At 34.9% G+C, this 19,971-nt stretch overlaps 1 protein-coding gene across 4 annotated transcripts in view; it reads right to left on the bottom strand.

The window, feature by feature from the left end:
- Positions 1–19,647, bottom strand: part of si:ch211-173d10.4 (putative carbonic anhydrase 5) — a 30,745-nt gene extending 11,098 nt beyond the window's left edge. Inside the window, exons 1-10 of one of the 4 annotated variants that reach the window (XM_052611029.1) lie at positions 19,549–19,647; positions 19,309–19,366; positions 18,988–19,008; positions 14,056–14,229; positions 13,809–13,966; positions 13,633–13,719; positions 13,377–13,461; positions 12,731–12,894; positions 9,643–9,743; positions 8,873–9,537 (exon numbers count right to left, since the gene is read on the bottom strand). In XM_052611029.1, the coding sequence (XP_052466989.1) occupies positions 9,519–9,537; positions 9,643–9,743; positions 12,731–12,894; positions 13,377–13,461; positions 13,633–13,719; positions 13,809–13,966; positions 14,056–14,229; positions 18,988–19,008; positions 19,309–19,366 (867 nt within the window). In that variant the 5' untranslated portion in view covers positions 19,549–19,647 and the 3' untranslated portion in view covers positions 8,873–9,518. Of the gene's footprint in view, positions 1–8,862; positions 9,538–9,642; positions 9,744–12,730; positions 12,895–13,376; positions 13,462–13,632; positions 13,720–13,808; positions 13,967–14,055; positions 14,230–18,987; positions 19,009–19,308; positions 19,367–19,548 lie in introns of those variants that run through there. The other 3 variants (XM_052611030.1, XM_052611033.1, XM_052611031.1) reach the window with 3 other exon arrangements.
- Positions 19,648–19,971: the final 324 nt, after the last annotated feature.

Below are 19,971 nucleotides of genomic sequence, written 5' to 3'. Positions count from 1 at the left end.
ATTTTATTCTACAACTTGCCTCAAACCACATACAGAAGCCCAAAGTGCACCAACAGCACTACAGCTACATAAAAACATAAATTATACAGTAATTATACATGTGTTGTGTATTATGATGTTATATTTGTATTCTATATCCTGGGAGTAGGTGGAAACAGGTAATCTAGTTTCCACTGTATACTGCACCTGGACAGTACAATGCTGCAGATGTGACTCGTTGCTGAGATGACCATAAGTAATACCCTTCCATCAGTTAAATTTTCATATGGAAATTTTTAACCCAAATCATATCAGATGCTCATTGCAAAATTACCCCATACTTTCATCTGAGTTGTTTAGTAATCTCCATGATCCCTCATTAAAATAAATAAATAAATAACTATTCCATGGTGGTTTTTAACTTACTAAATTATAGCCTACTATAGTATACTACAGTTTACTATTTTTATCAATGTCATGTAAGATTATTGTACTGCAATAATACAATAAGTACACAGAAGCCTACGTAGTGTAAAAATATGCTGCATCGTATATTTTATGTTGTTACAACAACATGTTCTAAATTATAATACTGTAACCTAACACGGCAGGTCTTAAATACCACGTTATCTTAGAATAGTTACACCTTACTTATGAATTACTAACAGTATAAATGTTTTTAATTTTCCAAGTCAGCCCTTATTCCGCAAACGTTGCACATATTTCCTTTTACCTACACGTACGATTAGCTGTCAATTATTCTTACGAGGAAAATCGCAATCTCATACCACATAATTTTAGAATAGGTATCCCCATTTTAGTTATTAAAAAAAAAACTTACAGTATAAATAATTTAGAATTTCAAAGGTTATCACCCCGTATTCCTTAAACGTTGAATATTGTTCCCTAACAGCTATTATTGGGTACTGTGGAGGTACTCCATAGTAACAAATAGGTAGACTACGCTGTAAATTCTGTTTAATTACACGGTACACTATGGGCTGTAACCTAAAGTGTTACCAAAAAAAAAAAAATGAGTGTGATGTATTGTTGACAATTTTCTCTGAGATCTTTAACAAACAGTTTGATTACATTGGGTACACTTACAATAGGCAGACATGGCAAAATGTTGAATACTTCCTAAATAAATCATAAATAAGTCATTTAAAATGGTAAAACAGTACTTCCCTTAGTGGATAAACCCTGTAAATGGGACTCACAATAAAGAAGCCCATCACAGCAAAGCCATCTTGAACTTTTGCTGTGGTGCTGTCATTAAGATCACTTCTCAAAATCTTCTATATATTTTACACACACACACATATATATATATATATATTTGTTTTTTGTTTTTTTGTTTTTTTTTTTTGTTTTTTTTTTTGTTTACATAAATACAATTAAACCCACTAACCGGAAGTTATAGCTCAAATATACTCCTCATATATTCTGATTAATGAACTGGAGGGCACGGGAAAGAAAATGTAAAAAAATAAAAAAAAAAGCCTAGTGTAAAGAATAACAATAAATACCTCATTTTTTGAACAAGTTTGGAAGGAGCCATATACGTGGAAAATATTTGAGCTATAACTTCCTGTTGCAATGAAATGACTTCGGGACACACTGAAAATGTTTATGCTGTCTCACATGTGAGAATGTTTGAAAGTGCAGTCTTTGTGCAGGCACAACAGTACGTGGGTATTACAGGTTATATGCAAAGAGTTTCTATGTAACCGCATGTCTTTCATATATTTGCAAAGATATGTGCAAGTGATTCACTTGTATGCACAAGTATTTCAGTGTGTATTGCAAGTGTTTCAGTGTGTATCGCAAGTGTTTCAGTAAGTATCGCAAGTGTTTCAGTGTGTATCCCAAGTGATTCAGTGTGTATCGCAAGTGTTTCGGTGTGTATCGCAAGTGATTCATTTGTACGCACAAATGATTCAGTGTGTATCGCAAGTGTTTCGGTGTGTATCGCAAGTGATTCATTTGTACGCACAAGTGTTTCAGTGTGTATCACAAGTTTTCAATGGGTTTCGCCTCAAACGGCCTCCCATATATATGGAATTATATACATAACAAAAAAGTGTGAAACAACTGAAAATATGTCATATTCTACGTTCTTCAAAGTAGCCACCTTTTGCTTTGATTACTGCTTTGCACACTCTTGGCATTCTCTTGATGAGCTTCAAGAGGTAGTCACCTGAAATGGTCTTCCAACAGTCTTGAAGGAGTTCACCGAGAGATGCTTAGCACTTGTTGCCTTCTGTCTGTGAAAATGAAAATGAAAATGAAGAAAACTCTTTGAATGAGAAGGTGTGTCCAAACTTTTGGTCTGTACTGTAAATATATATATATATATAAATCATCAGTATTAAAACAATAAAAGACCTGAAATATTTCAGTTGGTGTGCAATGAATCTAAAATATATGAAAGTTTCATTTTTATCATTACATTATGGAAAATAATGAACTTTATCACAATATGCAAATTTTTTGAGAAGGACCTGTATATATATACTTAGATTGTTTTAGAAGGATTCACTCCAAAAAAAACTTTTTTTTTTTCATCTGAATTGGGGATTCTTGTCAAAAATGATGTTTGGATATCCCAGCTTTTTGTTTTGGTCATTGGTTCCCCTTTTGGTTAAATATTTTTTTTTTATTAAAATAAAAAGCCTGTGTGTGCACACAAAAAAGCCATGAATATACTTTTAGGTTTGCATTTTTTTCAGGATGTAATTAATGTCATGCTCACCTCAACGAAGAATCCAAGAACAGCCAATGCTGTGCTGTCTTTGGCAGCTAGAGCAGCTGACACACTCCCGTTGTATTTTGAATGGACATTTACAATGTGCAGCTATGAGACATGAAAGAACACACAGTGAATGAACACAAACTCTTAAAAATAAAGGTTTTTATTGACATCAATGGTACCACAAAAAACATTGAACACCCAAGGAACCTTCCCTTTGTACAGTACAACATTTTCTTCATGGTGGAAAAAAATAATTTAGATTTTTTAAATGTACTTTAGACTTTGAAAAAAAAAAAAACATCTTTGTGAAACCAAAATTGTTTCTTCTGTTATAGAAATTTCAATACCATATGTAAGCGAGACGTTCCCTTTCAGTCGGTCACTGTTGATGTCATGTCGGATGACCGACAAATTGGGATCCCTACCAAAGCACCACAGCGACTGACCCTTCCATTGTCCTGTTTAAGCCACCTGCACCCCTATTATCTGGTGCAGGCCAGGGCTCAGAACAAGAAGACCAGCTACCGCTACTATGACACTACCTATTCAGTAAGACTGGATAACACTGGGAAAATGTAACCACCACTCCACTTGGAACAGGGATGCTGCGTCGGCCCCAGCCTTCCCGAAGGAGGTTTCGGATGTAATTACACATATGAACAACCGTTAGGTGGATATGGAAGATTGGAGGTGATTGTAACCCTCTTAGAACTGGCAGAAGTCTGCTGGGGAAATACAGGTTCTGAGGCTATACTGTGGACTTTACACATATGGGATGGAACCCAACGAAAATGCATATAGGTCCCCTACCCTCTTGATGGAGGCCAGGTAAGCAGGACCAGAGTCTTCATTGACAGAATCTTCAGCATGACTGTCAAAATGGCTCAAATGGGCCCTGCTGTAGTGCTATGAGCCCTAGAGTCAGGTCCTAAGAGGATATAGAGGGGGGCTGTGGAGGATTTAGCCTCCTTGCCCCCCTAAGAAACCTGAAGACTTAGTGTTTACCTGGATAAAATGAATATACTCATTCCAACTCAGTATAGATTTAGGAAAAAGAGCTCTACTTTTTTGGCAATTTTGGATCTCATCGAGAAAATCAATGATGCTATAGATAATGGTGAGACTGGTATTGGTGTATTTTTAGATTTATCAAAAGCCTTCGACACCATTGATTTAGAAATTTTAATTGGGAAATTGCAACACTATGGTGTGAGAGGGAAGGCACTCAGCTGGTTCAAAAGCTACCTAACTGAAAGGGAGCAATTTGTCCAAATAAACAGTAGTTATTCAGAGTGCACAGAAATTGTTTGTGGAGTCCCTCAGGGCTCCATATTAGGTCCACTTCTTTTTATTTTCTATGTAAATGACATTATAAGTTCATCAAATATTTTTCATCAGGTTGTCTTTGCAGATGACATCTCTTTTTGTCCCATAAAAATCTTGACATTTTACAAAAGCTTGTTAATGAGGAATTAGTTAAAGTAGATAGTTGGTTTAAATACAACAAATTATCTGTAAATGTATCTAAAACCAAATTTATTATATTTCGTTCAAATAGAAGTCAGACAAACATTGAAAGTATACAAATCAAAATACATAATAAAGTAATTGAAAGAGTAGAGAACATCAAATTCTTAAGAATTTATTTGGATGAGTCCTTAAACTTTAAAAAACATATAGAGTTTTTAATAAAGGAATTGTCAAAATATGTTGGTCTGTTTTATAAATTAAGATATGATCTTCCTTTTGATGCTCTTCTAACATTGTACCGATCACTTTTTGAATCACATTTAAATTATTGTAATATTATATGGTGTAACACATACATTGAAAATTCTATAGGAACTACCTTCTGTTGATATATTTAAAAAGCATTTTAAACACAAATTGTCACATTATGCTTGATATACACCATAAGGCTGAAGGTTTCATATTTTATTGACAAACTTGATGTTTGAATACCCCTATTATTGGCTTTGTTTGAGGGATGGGTGAGATGTGTGATGTATGTTGACTGGTTGGAGGATATCTTGTGGTGAATGGTGTTGTTGTTGTTGTGGATGGGTATTGGGTGGGTGGATTATTATTTGTTGTTATTAGTGCTGATTATATGTCTTGAAGGGCCCTATTTATAAGCCGGTATGGCTTCTGGGTAGTCCTTTTTTACAGGAACTTGTTGTGTACTGTGAATAAACTGTGAATAAATGATCAGGTCATGCTTCCCCAACATAAACTTTAAGAGTGAACAGTTAAGTTGAAAAGCATAAAGTGACCTCAGATGCTTCTGACTCCGAAGGAGGAGGTGGCAGACGAATTGCAACATGCGACAGGAGGGCAGACCACCTTGTCGGTTAACGTATGCAGCGGTCGCAGTGTTGTCCATGCAGACTAGTACATGCTTGCCCTGTAAGCACCCTTTGAGATGGATCAAGGCAAGGTGCACCGCCATCAACTCGAGGCAGTTGATGTGCCAGTGCAGTTGGGGGACCTTCCAAACCACTGAAACTCCAAGCCCATTGTACGTAGCCCCCAGCCAGTGGTTGAGGCATCTGCATCTGGAGATGGGTCTAATAGATAGATTTAAACTGCAAGAGTGTGTCTGCGTCCCAAATAATTATGTAGGTTATTCCAGAGTTTAGGCGCTAAATAGGAAAAGGATCTTCTGCCCGCAGTTGATTTTGATATTCTAGGTATTATCAAATTGCCTGAGTTTTGAGAATGCAGCTGACGTGGAGGATTATACTGTAGCCCTTAAAGACAACCATCCAATAAAGCATTACAATATCTTTGTAATATTACAAAATCTAACCTTGAGGTCATAAAGGCATGGATTAACATTTCATTATTTGACATTGAGAGCATAGGCCGTAATTTAGATATATTTTGAGATGGAAAAATTCAGATTTAAATAGCACACCTAGGTTCTGATGAATTACTGTTCATCCAGTTTTTTTATATCCACTATGAATTCCGTTAGTTTTTCAAATTGGTATGTTTCGCCGGACCACGAAGAAATATAGAGCTGAGTATCATCAGCATACCAGTGAAAGCTAACACTATGTTACCTGATGGTGTCTCCCAAGGGTAACATATAAAGCATGAAGAGTAACAGCCCTAGTACTGAGCCTTGAGGTACTCCATACTGCACTTGTGATCGATATGATGCCTCTTCATTCACTGCTACGAATTGATGGCAGTCATATAAGTATGATTTAAACAATGCTAATGCACTTCCATTACTGCCAACAAAGTGTTCTAGTCTATGCAAAAGAATGTTGTGGTCAATAGCGTTAAACGCAGCACTAAGATCCAATAGCACTAATAGAGAGATACAACCACGATCAGATGATAAGAGCAGGTCATTTGTAATTCCAAGGAGACAATACTATGATACTATGAATACTATCAATACTATGATACTGTTTTAAATCCTGACTGGAAATCCTCACAGATACCATTTTTCTCTAAGAAGGAATATAATTGTGAGGATACTACCTTTTCCAGTATCTTGGACAGAAAAGGGAGATTCTAGATCGGTCTATAATTAACTAGTTCTTTGCGGTTTTTGATGAGAGGCTTAATAATAGGTTTTGGTTTCATATCCTAATGACAATGAGGATTAATAATAGTCAGAAGAGGATATGATTTCTGGAAGCTGCTTTTTTAAGAGCTTAGATGGAGTAGGGTCTAACATACATGTTGTTGGTTTAGATAATTTAACAAAATGTATACAATTCTTCCTCTCCTATAGTAGAGAATGAGTGGAACTGTTCCTCAGGGGATCTATAGTGCACTGTCTGCTGCGATACTGTAGCTGACGGCTGAATGGTTACAATTTTATCTCTAATAGTATCGATTTTAGAAGTAAAGTAGTTCATGAAGTAATTACTGCTGTGATGTTGGGAAATGTCAACACTTGTTGATGCTTTATTTTTCAGCAATTTAGCCATTGTATTGAATAAATACCTGGGGTTATGTATTTTTTATTCTTTTTTATTTTTTTTAAAGATACGAAAAGTAATCAGATCTAACAGTTTTTAATTATTTTCTGTAGGATAGGTTACTTTCCCACCAAGCAATAAAAAAACCTCTAGGTTTGTTTTCCTCCTGCTGTGCTTCATTTTCCAGGCTGCTGTCTTTAGGGTGCGAGTGTGCTCACTATACTATGGTGTCAGACTGTTTCCTTTAACCTTCCTTAAGCATAAAAGAGCAACTAGATGCTAGAAATGCTAGAAAAGAGAGAGTCCATAGTTTCTGTTACATCATCAAGTTGTTCTGAGGTTTTGGGTATGCTAAGGAATTCGGATACATCAGGAAGATTACTTACAAAGCAGTCTTTTGTGGTTGAAGTGATGGTTCTACCATATTTGTAACAAGAAGTAGAATTGACAGTTTTAGCTATATAAAGTTTGCATAAAACTAAATAATGATCTATCATCACTTGGCTGCATAATTTCAACAAAATTTCATTTTGAAGCCTGCCCTCTGAGAAATCCTGAAAACATTCTTATAAATTGAAGCAACACCTCCCCTTTTACCTTTTGGACGCGGCTTATGTTTATGACCGTAATCTTGGGGAGTAGACTCATTTAAAATAATGTAATCATAGGTTTTTTAGCAAGGTTTCTGTCAAACAGAGAACATCAAGCTTATGATCAGTTATCATATTATTGACAACCAGTGCTATCGTAGAAAGGGACCTGATATTCAATAAGCCAAGCTTTATCATTTGTTTATCCGCATTGCATCTGTTTTTTATTTGTTGAACCTCAATTAAATTGTTACTCTTAAATTGGTTTGGACGTTTTTTTGTATTTTCTAGTTCAGGGAACAGACACAGTCTCTATAGTGTGATATCCAGGTGAAAGAGTATCCATTTGCTGAGAATTAACTGACTTCTGTGACATGATGCGGCTAGCAGAGGTGGATTAGCTAGTCTGTCTGCTTCCTGAACTGGGCCCAAGTTAGTACAAACTCTAATATTATGTGCCATATTTCTAGAGACGAGAGCGGCATCACCCCAGGAGGGATTAAGACCATCTCTTTTCAGCAGGTCAGGTCTGCCCCAAAAGCACGTCCAATTGTCTATGTAATCTATGTTATTCTGCAGGCACCACTTAGACATCCAGCCATTGAGTGATGACAATCTGCTATGCATCTCATGTCCATGGTAAGCAGGGAGGGGACCAAAACATATTAATGAGATTTTGGTTTGCACAAGGAGTCTGATAGCAGTCAATCTGATCTCATCATCATATAGTCTGTCTTGAAAGGAGACTTTGCCACAGTTCTTCTGGATTTAGTCTGCCTCAGTTTATTCTGTTTCTTCATGTTATTCCAGACAGACTGGATGATTGTGCTCTGTGTGGAGCACTGGCTATTGTCAGACTCACTGTGCACACAAAAATCTCACTGGATTATTACAATTAACTGCAAAATGAAAATATAGTGTCCTAAGACTTACACAGTACTGTATACTTACGCTGTGATCAGCAGCAGCTGGATGCAATAATCACATACCAATGTGCATTGGCTCATTTAGTTTACACTCAAAGTAGATATTGTCTATATTGTCTTGCAAGATGCAGTGCATTTTTGTAGGGCTGTGACTTTTAATGATGTGTGCCAACATTATAAGGGTTCCTTCTCTGAACAAGATTTGTCATGAGTCATGTTACATTTATATTTTATTAAATAAAATAAATAAACGGGAAGTTTGAAGAATAGATGGATAGATAATGAAATTATACTGATTATATTAACTACATTTACATCAAATTTACATGATCCATTATTTATTATAAAAAAAATGTTGAAGTTATTAATCATTGTGTATCTGTATTTTGTTTATTGCTTGGTTGTATTTTATTTTATTTTTTAGCTACTTCCATCACAGCCCAAGTGCTTAAAAACAACCAACTGTTTTGTAAATTTAAATTATATAAGCTGGCATTAAACTCACAGCTCTGCCTGTAATTTTTATTTTTTATTCTTTGTCTTCTCTTTCATTCTTTTTCTTTCGCATGTATATGCTCATACAAAAGGTCATGTGGTTTCAGTCTTTGATTTGCACAGTGCAGGGGAGGTTTTAAGTGACCCATAAATACGTTTGTATGTGTGCAACTCATCATTAAATATGTAGATTATTCAGGAGTTACCATTTTAGATGAGTTTATTTCTTCATCTGAGCATATTTAAAATTACATCACTTGCTCACTAATGGATCTCCAGTGAATGGGTGCTGTCAGAATGAGAGTCCAAACAGCTGATAAAAACATCCACAAGCTGCGTATTTGTAATGAATGATGCACTGCATCATGATATTTTTTACTTCATACCATTGCTTCCAGCTAAAATGAGTCCTCTGTAATATAATTTAATAATAATAAATCAATCAATCAACAAACAAATAAATTATTTAGTTTTTCTCTCAGTCTGGCTTAGCTGACATTTGTATGTTTAGTTGGTCAACTAGCTAAAAATCCCTCTAAAACTTGCGATACACACCAGCTTAACCAGCTTTGTCATTTCATGAAACCATCTTTTTTTCAAACAACATATTGAATGCATTATCCATATTGCTTCTTTTATTTTCTTTAATTGTTATGTCCTAGAATATAATAAAATACATCAATAATGTACCAATATTTTTTTTAATTGTTGCAAAAAAATAAATGAGCATATCTTTTTCTGACTGGCAATGAGTAAAATAAAAGCTTTTGTATTTAAAATACATGCATAATTTTCGGATTAGGGCCGATTGGATGGGTGCTGTAGGATGTGCTCAGTTGTTCCTGTGTGACCTGAAGTAAATATGGAGGAAAAGACAGGTCTAGTTCATTATAGGTCTCTAATTCATCTTATGTATGGCTCACACTATACTGCATACATTTCAAATGAACAGTCACCTGCGGTTGAGAGTGGTGGAAGAATAGACCACGCGATTGTTCAGCGGTTGCTGTGGCCGGTACACATTGTCAAAGGAAATTTGTGTTGGGAACCTGAGCAGCTGCAGAAAAAAAAAGTGAAAGAGGAAAAAAAGTCACAAGGAGCTGACCTGGAAAAAGATATGACAACATTCATAATTTTACTGATTGCACTGATTTAGCAGAGGCGCATATGTATGTGGTCACATGTCCAAATCACAAGGGCTCTGCACCTGCTGCCAAAGGAATTTGGTTTCGATGTGTAGGATTCTTTAAGAGATGAGTGTGATAAGAGACAATGACAGAGTGTGAAAAAAGGGAAGTATATCGGGGAGATAAAGGCTAGACAACATGACGGTAATATGACAACAAGATAGAACAAATGATATAGGCTACACATCACCTGAGCAGAAAACACATGTGGACTTGTCAATCAAGCAATGTTATGTAAGAAAATAGCAGATTGTGAAACATACAGATTCCCTCTGTAGGCTAAAGACTGGTGAAAACAGTTTTTACAATTTTTTCGCAAGTATATATTTATCATAATGAATCTGATTGACAATATATGGTTCCAATCGTAAAACCAATTCCAGCTGTAAAAAAAAAAAAAAAAAAAAAAAAAAAAAAAAAAACTTCCCTCCATTATATAAACATGAAACATCAATATAACATTACACATCCAAAGTTTTCAAAGCTAAATGGAATGACACACAGCAGGATTTTTAGAAGAAGTCATTTTAAAAGAGAATGTAGGTTATGAATAATTTGCTGCCATTGTGTGAAATGTAATCATGTCCATAAAAAAGTCACTGTAATCTGATTATAAACATGCTGTTCTTTAAAAAAAAAAAAAGTATCCTTAAAAAAAAGGTTTTCCACAAAATATGAAGCAGCACATTAAAATGTTTTTTTAAACAAACAGCATTTTAAAATGATTTCTGAGGGATCATGTGACACTAAAGACTGGAGTAATGATGCTGAAAATTCAGCTTTACATCACAGGAATATATGACATTAAGAAATATATTACAATAGAAAACAGATATTTAAGGGCCAAGCACCGAAGGTGTGTAGGTAACTATTGTATCCGTTGGAATTCTTATTCTTCTTCCGTTTCAGTTTCTTGAGTCTATGGCAGCCTATAGATCCGGTTGTGGGAAAGTTGTGAAATTTGGCACACTGACAGAGGACAGTCTCAACATTAACCACAGTGAATTTGAGTCTCAAACTCTCTAGCACCACCACTTGTCCAAAGTTTCCCTCATGTTTATGTTAATAACTTTTAAACCATATGGCACAGAGGGACATTTTTTCCTCTGAAACCTCGGCTCATGCTAAGTGGAACAAACAACAATATCACAAGGTTTAGTGTTTTCACTATTTTTAATTGTCCAAAAAACATACTTTTTCAAACTCATCCTAGACGGTTTGTCTGATTCTCACGAAAATTGGCTAAGATTATCTTTAGACCATGCTGTCAAAAAGCTACAGAATTCAAGTTTATTGCTTTCTTGAATAACATGCAAAAGAATTCGACAAAGAAGCATGCAAAAATGGATCTGAGACTGTATCTCTGCCACAGTTTGGCGTATTGAGAACAAACTTGCATGGTGTGTGTTATAACCAGCATGACCTGAGACTACCTGCAGTGTTTCGTTTCTGTGCCACCTAGTGTTCAGGAGATATGACAAATTGCTATTTTTGCCTATAACTTCTGAATGGTTTGGTCAAAAATCACAAAATTGGTCTCTTTAGATTCGTTGCAGCATGACAATTTACCCAATGTTAGCCATTTTGGGCGTCAGCCATTTAGAATTTCGTAGTAAAATGCTATATTTTATGAAAACATTGACGTATCATTACAAAATTTGGTATGGGTCATCAGCATAATGCCCTGGAGGAGCCTGAGAAGTTTCAACCCTAAAATCATATATTCATATCCTTATAACTTTGGGTGTGGTTGAATTATTATCACAGGAGTCACCTTTAGATACATACATTCTTACCAAGGTCACCAATAACAAAACAAGTTTTACCTTATGGTTTGTGCAAGGTTAAATTTTAGTACTTAAAAAACATTTTCCAATATACAAACCGTTACTCCGATCGGCACGAAACCACCGTAGGAAATTCAAAAAACATAGTGTGTTGGCTATAAACTCATGCCCAATTGCCAACATGCAAAAAATGCAAACAAAGTCAGCCATCAAGTCATTTTTTTTCTCTTCTCATATACAAAATTGTCTATAACTCCAAGACAAAGCAAATGTATGGTCACACTCTAAAGACACATACAAATGTGGTGGTACAGAGTATTATGATATATTTTGGTATAAATTATATATTTTACTAATTCATCTGTGTACTATTACAAAACTTTGTATGTACCATCAAGAATAAAATTTCAAATAAATGCTAATAGCTTTCTGTGAATTTTGTCTATAATAATGAGACTGGTATTAATAGATTCCTTGGGTCATGCTGGGAACAGTGATACAATCTTGCCATAGTGGACCAAACTTCCTGTCTGCCATTTAGATTTTCTTTAAATACCTACCTTTTCTAACTTCTAGACCGTTGGTACGATTTTCACCAAAATCGAATCCTATCATCTTTAGACCATGCTGACAAAAAGTTATGGATTTTGTGTTGATAGACAAAACCGTTTTTGCATACCACATTAATGGATTTGAGGCATGATGCCAAAATGACACTTGAGGCTGTATCTCTGCAATGCTTTGACATATTGACACCAAACGTTGTGTGTGCCAAATCGATTTAACCTATTGGTCAAACATGATAAGCCAATAAATCATATTACTAGAGGTTGCATTTATGATTTTTCAGTCGTTTTGACTAAAATCATCAAATGGCTTCAATTAGTCATTTCTGTAGTGCTTGGCCACGTAATTGCTGCTTGCAGCTATATTTAAAATTGAAATAGTACTGTTTTTACTGTATTTTTAACCAAATAAATGCAGCCTTAGTGAGCAATGCAGTTTGGGCTTGGTAGATATTAATTTATAAAAGTGGAATTATTTGGAAACAGAATTGAATTTGTCTGTACCTGATCTTTGCTGATCCTAATTGGGTCCTTAAAGATGGTCCAAACCACAGCTTCATCACAGGGAGGGGTGGTCAGTGAGCCATTGTAGCGGTAGTACTTGCTGAGATCAACCCCCTTTAAGAGCTGATGCATAGAAAAGGGCTCCATAATTCTGACTTTGTCTCCTAGCAGTAAAATAACAATGAGACAACAAAATACACAAAATAGGCTATTTTAACAATACAGCAATAAAGGTGGGGTCTCATTAGGGAAATTTCAAGGACAAAAAAATTCAAATCTATGAAGTCCCGCACTTTCACAAGCAAGCGGCTTTCTGTTCGTCACTATGGTGAATTTGTGTCAACAAACTGAACCAGTTGCGAAATCTGCATGAGAAAATCTTTTGTGAAATTCTCAATTGAGTAAAATCTTAATGAAATTACTGCATTTCACCCGCAACAAAATTTGCCAAACAATTGTAAATATATATAAACAAATAACAAATGCAATCACTTATTCTCAATCTGTGGTACATTTATAATGCAGGCGTATAATGCAAAAATATATAGTTACTATATTATTATTATGGATTTTTTAATCTAATTAATTGCATTATGTGGCAATTTATTAATCTAATTAGGCACTATTTGGCTGACAGCTATTTTACCCTTTCTTGGTATTTTTTGGAGATAATCGGTGAAGCTTTCCCAGACTTGTGACATGTCCTTTTGCTTTTCGTTTTCATTGCTCTCCTAAAGGGTAAAAAAAAAATGAGTGTCATTTATTATAACAAACTGTTAGATTAGGTACCTAATCTACATTGGATACACTTACAATAGGCAAATATGGCAAAACGATAATAAATTGTCATTTAAAATGCCAATGCTGCCCTTTAGTGGATGAACCCTGTAAATGCGACTCACAATAAAGAAGCCCAATACAGCAAAGCCATCTTGAAGTTTTGCTGCAGTGCTTTCATTAAGATCACTTCTCCGGCTGACAATGTGCATCTGCATAGGAAAATACAGCACGTGATTCTAAATGCTAGCAACATTTTTGATGTCTTTCACAATTTGATCTTGCAGGCCCCATCTCTAACTTCTAGAGGTGATCTGTGTCCGTTCAGAGAGTGCTCGGATCCTGGATGGTTCACCAGGTCCTTTCCACCCCAGTGGAAGTGAAACTGCAGGACGGTGTATTTGTGCTTCAGACCTCCTCCTTGAACTCCCACTGCTCCTGCCTTCAGCTCACACTCAACTGCAGGGACAGCATGCAGGAGAAAGCAGATTAGACACGCAGGTGTGTTTCTTATGTGCATACAGTAGACTGAATTACTGATTCCAAACCTGTGTGTCCGTTATTCTTCAGCATCTTCATGGTGTGAGGGAGACTGAAGTTAATCAGGTCAACAGATGCCAACTCTTGGTTTTTAACGATTTTCTGGGTGTTGATGTTGATTGGAGACTGTTTATGCCCATTACATTTGGGATAGTATTTGCCCCAGTGTGGGAGCGATTTTTCTTTAAAAAATAAAATAAATATATAAATGAGAGACGCACCGATCTGATATTAAAATCGGGTATAGATACTCCGATACTGCCATTTTTCTCTGATCGGCCGATACAAATACGAGATCCTTTTTTTTTTTATTAATAAAAAAAAAAAAAAAAAAAATTTGATTGTGTAAATTATTCTGTGTTACTTCTGAAGCCTTACAATAGCTTTCCCCTGTTCTCCCTTCCAGTCCTCGTGGCCCCATGGTGGATATTCCACCATGATTCCGAAGGGAAATGTAGGCTATATGTTCCACTGAATTGTGTGAGACGTGAATTTAAACTGTTACTTGTTACTGGGTGTCTGTGAGAACAAAACACGGGCGTAGAAAAGACTATAAATTGTTTTTAACGTGCACAGTAACTGAAATATAAAACTGTTAAAAGAAAGACTCAGTATCTGTTGCACATATATCATACACTACGCATCAATGTCTAATATGCTAAACATTTAAATGTATTTTAAATTGATAGTATATACTTATATATAAATACACTCATGAATGCTTTTAATGAATGGATTTTATAATAATACAAACAGCAATGTGTTACATTTTACTATATTTAGTGGAACACATTTATTTGTTCCCCCAAAAGTAGTTTTTTCACTTAATGTCTGGATTTCTAAAATTATTGTGCAATTATTTTTCTAGAATAACTTTTGCTGCCGAATTATCCACTAACCTAGTTTATTATATATTTTTGTCATTGATTATGAATATGCATAGGCCTATATTTTTCCATATTTATTATTTTATTTTTCTTTATAATATACTAGTCGGTATCTAGTTTATTTAAATGGGGGGGAAACTTCACTGGAATTGGATCGGTATCGTTATCCGCCAATACTTAACCCTAGGTATCGGAATCAGTATCGGAGGCAAAAAGGCGGATCGGAGCATTCCTAATATAAATAAAAATAATAAGTACTGAGTCAGGAGAAGACAAGTTATTTACATTTCAAAATAACTATATAAGCCTATAAAAAAATAATGAAAATGAATCAATGACTCAAAATAACTAACTCATAAAAAACTATAATAGCATCTCTGATATTAAAATATGGCAATATGACAGTCATAATTACTTTCCTTGTATGTATTAAATACAAGTATTTAGGGTTCATATGATGCGTTTTCAAATTGTCCTTTCTCTTTGGAGTGTTACAAGCTGATTGTGCATAGATAAGATCTAAAGTCTGAAAACCAGAGAGATTTCAGTCTCAGAGTCTTTATCAAAGTTAAGACCCTAACACCCCCCCCCCACCCCCCATTCAGATACACTCCCACATCTCTACATCACTAAGTGGAAATATTTGCGTAATGTCACCCAATTGTTCACGCAAAGAAAGAAGGCATGGTTTCAGTAACACAGTTAGGGTTGAAGCAGTCATGCCAAATGTGGAGTTTTGCGCATCACGTGTGTCTGTATGTTTGTGCTCGCGCAAGCGTGTGTGTGAGAGAGAGACAGGGTCACACACCGGAGTCATCTGTCTTAACCATCCGTGGCTTGTGTACTGTCTGCAAACACATGAGCTTCATCGCAGAGTCTGTCACGTGACTCTGTTCCTCTTTCGGGCTTGAACTGATGGTAAAACTTAAGACATTATTAACTGTCTTTACATTTATTTTGAAAGAATAAGCTTGTGATTATGGAAAGGGACTTTGTAGAATACAATGTGTTTGAGAGAGGCGGGGCATAGAGGACCTACAATAATCTACAGTATTTGAAAAAGAATGTTTTTTGAACATTAAAGCTTGTCAGCATATTATGTTACACCAAATACACCAAATAATGATCTTTTTTTTTTTTTTAAAGGCATCATAGTACCCCTTTAAATGTCTTTCTATGGAAGTATTATTTTTTACTATATTACTCTAGACATTACTGTAGACGAGGTGGGGGATGAACTTTGCACTCTGGATTAGAAGCGGCATTGTAATGCATGATAAATGTACAAAATCCTTGTTGTTGTACTACATAAAGTCTGTAAGATTGTATGTTTTACATTATAGTTTTTTAAATAGGCTATTAGAAATTAATTACGAATGAGTTCGATGCCAGATATTATTTATTAAGCTTTGGCTCTGGATAATAGATTTTTAGAATAGAAATCACCATTCTACCATGATTCTGAAAACAAAACATTAGACAAAAACTAAATAATATAAAGGCTAATTCACTTACGTGTCTTACAAAATGCTTTTTTTATTATTGTTATAAATGAGTAAAAATATAATATATATATATTTGATATAAATGAATGAATTAGATTTGACTGTTTTTTAACAGATCTATTTATTGAATAAATTAGACATCAAATGCATTTCAACAGTCCCTGGTCGCTAACTGGCATAATATAACACACAGTCTACAATCTTTATTTGAAGCGTAATGAGTTCCAAAGGTCAGTTTGGACTATAACCTTTAATCCCAATAGTTTCGTTATTAGTCTTTAATGATTGCAACACAGAAATGTAACCTACTGTGCAGACTGTTTGTGAAGCTGTTTCAAATATAAAGCTTACATGATGACGCTGATCTCTCTTGGTCAGCGGCTGCGCGAAAGCAGGTTTAAATATTCCGATGTGATTGTGATTTCAAATGTTTAATATAGGCTACATAGAGGAATCGTCGTCATAGCATGATAGCAATAAGATGATGATGATTAATAATGATTAATACACGTGAGCCTATAGCCTGTGTATATTGTATGTCATAATTTGGACCAGACCTCCAAGTTGAATACAACTTGGCATGAGTACACTTGAAGACAGCAATGTGTAGGCTACTACTATAGAAAGAAGGGGCAATTTTTCATTTTAACTGAACAGCAATAAATAAAGTCATTTCATGCAGCATGACAAATGTTTTTTAATATAATTTTGATATATTAAAATGGAGGTAACATTTAATGATCTTTAAGTGTTTTGGAGATCACAAACTTTGGCATTAATTGGACAAATGGTCTAGGACAGGGATAGGTAACTGGCAGTCTGCTGGCCGTATAGTGACTTCTGGATCATATTATACTCAGTATAATATGTTCAATTTTAAAACATTTGAAAAGTAAGTCATGGAAGGATTGCTTTCGAGGGTAATGGTGGCTTCATGACCAATTTGAATGTTCTGGGCAACTGCCATTAGGTGGAGAAATGCGACAATCATATCCAAATATCAGAGACTGAGGGAAGGCCGCTTCACTCTCTTCACATGATCATCGTGTGTGGTGTGGAGCAGAGCAGATGTTTCAGAGGAGACCATGACCACAAATGGTCGCAGTCTAGGATTCTGTTAGGGTTTCTTTAAAAAAACTTTAATTATATCAAATTTAAGATCATAAACATTTCTAAATGGTACAAGAAAGTCTTGATTATGATTTCAAAATGTCTTAATTTTGGGCACGGAAAGACAAAAGTTGCGATATAGCTTAATGTGGTGATTAAGCTTCAAAATGCTCTGATTTCACTGCTAAATAAGTCACGTGCTGCGCTGCGTTGTTTACAGTCATTACTGGGGAAACTGCTATATTTCTGCCATTCCAAAAGTGCCTCCTGCTGGCAGATAATGAATTTGCATTTTCAACAAACCAAAAGTGAAACTTGACCCATATTTCTATGCAGCAAACACGCAGTTGTTAATGTGAACTGGTCGATCAACAAATAGATAATGCATTATAAAGATCTGAACAATTAAGACACTAAGATATATGTATAGGTTATTTAATTAATATAATAATTGATTGATAATAATTATTTAAATTTCAATAACTGGAATGTTTGAGTCATTTGACCATTTTCTTTAAAAAAATGTTTTAATGCTGAAATGTGAAGTTTATAATTTTAAGTTTTTATGAAAACCTGTATGTGAACTATAAATCATGCTTTTTACAGTCATTTTACAGTTTAATAAGTTAGCACAAACATTGTCCTACCCTGCTCATATGCAATTCATTTTATTTGTGCAGGTCTTAAAAAGTCTTACATTTGATTAAACAAATCCTGCAGATACCCAGTTATATTATGTATCACGTTTTGTTCCACTTGACTCGGAGAATCAGAGGAAAATAACATTGGAATTGGAACCAGTTTGCTTGTGGCGATATTAACTTTTTATGTGTATGCACCTTTTTTTAGGCCAACTTGATTTGGGCCAAATTTGGTGTTTCTAGGACTTAAAGTTTTGGTTGGCCAGACACTTTTATGACAGAAGAAGAAAATCATTTGAAACATTAGGGTACTGGCACCTTCTGTGCTTGAACTCCTAATAATAATAATTGCAGCAAAACATACAACTTCCCCTAGCAAATTTAGAGAGTAATATCTTATGACAAACAGTATAGAAAGATGAGCTGATGTCAAGCAATAGAAGAATTGAAAAACTGACAGAGTCACCAAAGAGTAAAAGATCATTGACCACCTTTACAAGAGCAGTTTCAGTGCAGTGCTGTAAACAAAAACCAGACTGCATCATTTTATACACAATTTGTATACAAATGCTAAGTTAGATATTGGACGGTAGGTTTCCAGCATCCAAATTAGATTTCTGTATTAAATCAGTAATTAGAGGTGGATTTGTCAAGGAAAAAATTGTCAATGAATGTTTGCTCAAAATTGGTTCCTCATAAAAGGTCCCACATAAAGCCTTGAACTTTCCCTGAAAGTTTCATATTGAGAAACATTATTTTAAGCATATTTTAAGGAATGAAAATGTAATGTTGCTCACCACAGCCAAAATAGCACCAATCTAAAATAGAATTGATAGACAAGGGAAAACAAGGTCAGCTCTATGAACTGCTTAAGACTCTTCTTCACACTTGGTTGTGATGAAAGTGAGAGTGCTGAAAGAAGAGACATGCCAGAAGGAACTGTTAAATCAACTAAAGTATACATTTGACCTGATTTCCCTATATACTCCTGTGTTCTGGGACATGTTGTTCTTAGAAATAAAAATTATATGAATAAATATATTTATAGCTCTATTCAGTGACAAAGAAAATAAAGCTTATTCAACCACCACAACAAGAAAGCGACAGACAATGCTCACCTTTTGCAGTGCTGAAGTCAGACAATAAAATAACAACCACACATGTCTTGAAAAGCATCTGCTTGTTAGAAATAAGCATTTTTAGCATATTTCCACATTAAATCATAAGATATTTAATATTTTGTCAGTGAAAATGTTTCCAGGGTTTCACTACATTCAATTCTTAAAACATTTTAGCTATTAATAAATGTTGAAAACATGTAGTAAAAAAATAAATAAAAATTTAACGTGGAAACTTACCTTTGCACAAGCTACAGAAGCTGTTATTTATTTATTTAACAGACCACAGTATAACAACCGGTTGGGCTATTCAGACTGTCTCTGCCTCTGAATGTATGTAGGCTATATACCAGTCCACAGAGTGAAAAAAAAAATATTTCCTGTGAAGGAAATGGGTTAAGGTTTATGCATTCACACATGCAGTTCCATATAAACATTTGACATTGTCACTCACATTTTTGAACATTGACTTTGTAGTGCACGATCCAAACTTAAATTTGTATTATTCATGAATGAAAATATTTTGTAACATGATATTGATGTACCATTTACATGGTAATGCGATGTCTGATTTTAAAATGGGTTTTAAAGGATGAATTGGGAGATTTTAAGTTTTCAGTCGACATATGATTTCTGATGATTTCTAAAATGTTAAAATGTGCA

Source organism: Carassius gibelio, chromosome A12 (assembly GCF_023724105.1).
Source record: "Carassius gibelio isolate Cgi1373 ecotype wild population from Czech Republic chromosome A12, carGib1.2-hapl.c, whole genome shotgun sequence".
NCBI classification, from domain to species: domain Eukaryota; kingdom Metazoa; phylum Chordata; class Actinopteri; order Cypriniformes; family Cyprinidae; genus Carassius; species Carassius gibelio.
The sequence above is the reverse complement of the archived record's forward strand: the minus strand, read 5'-3'. Positions and strand labels throughout refer to the sequence as shown.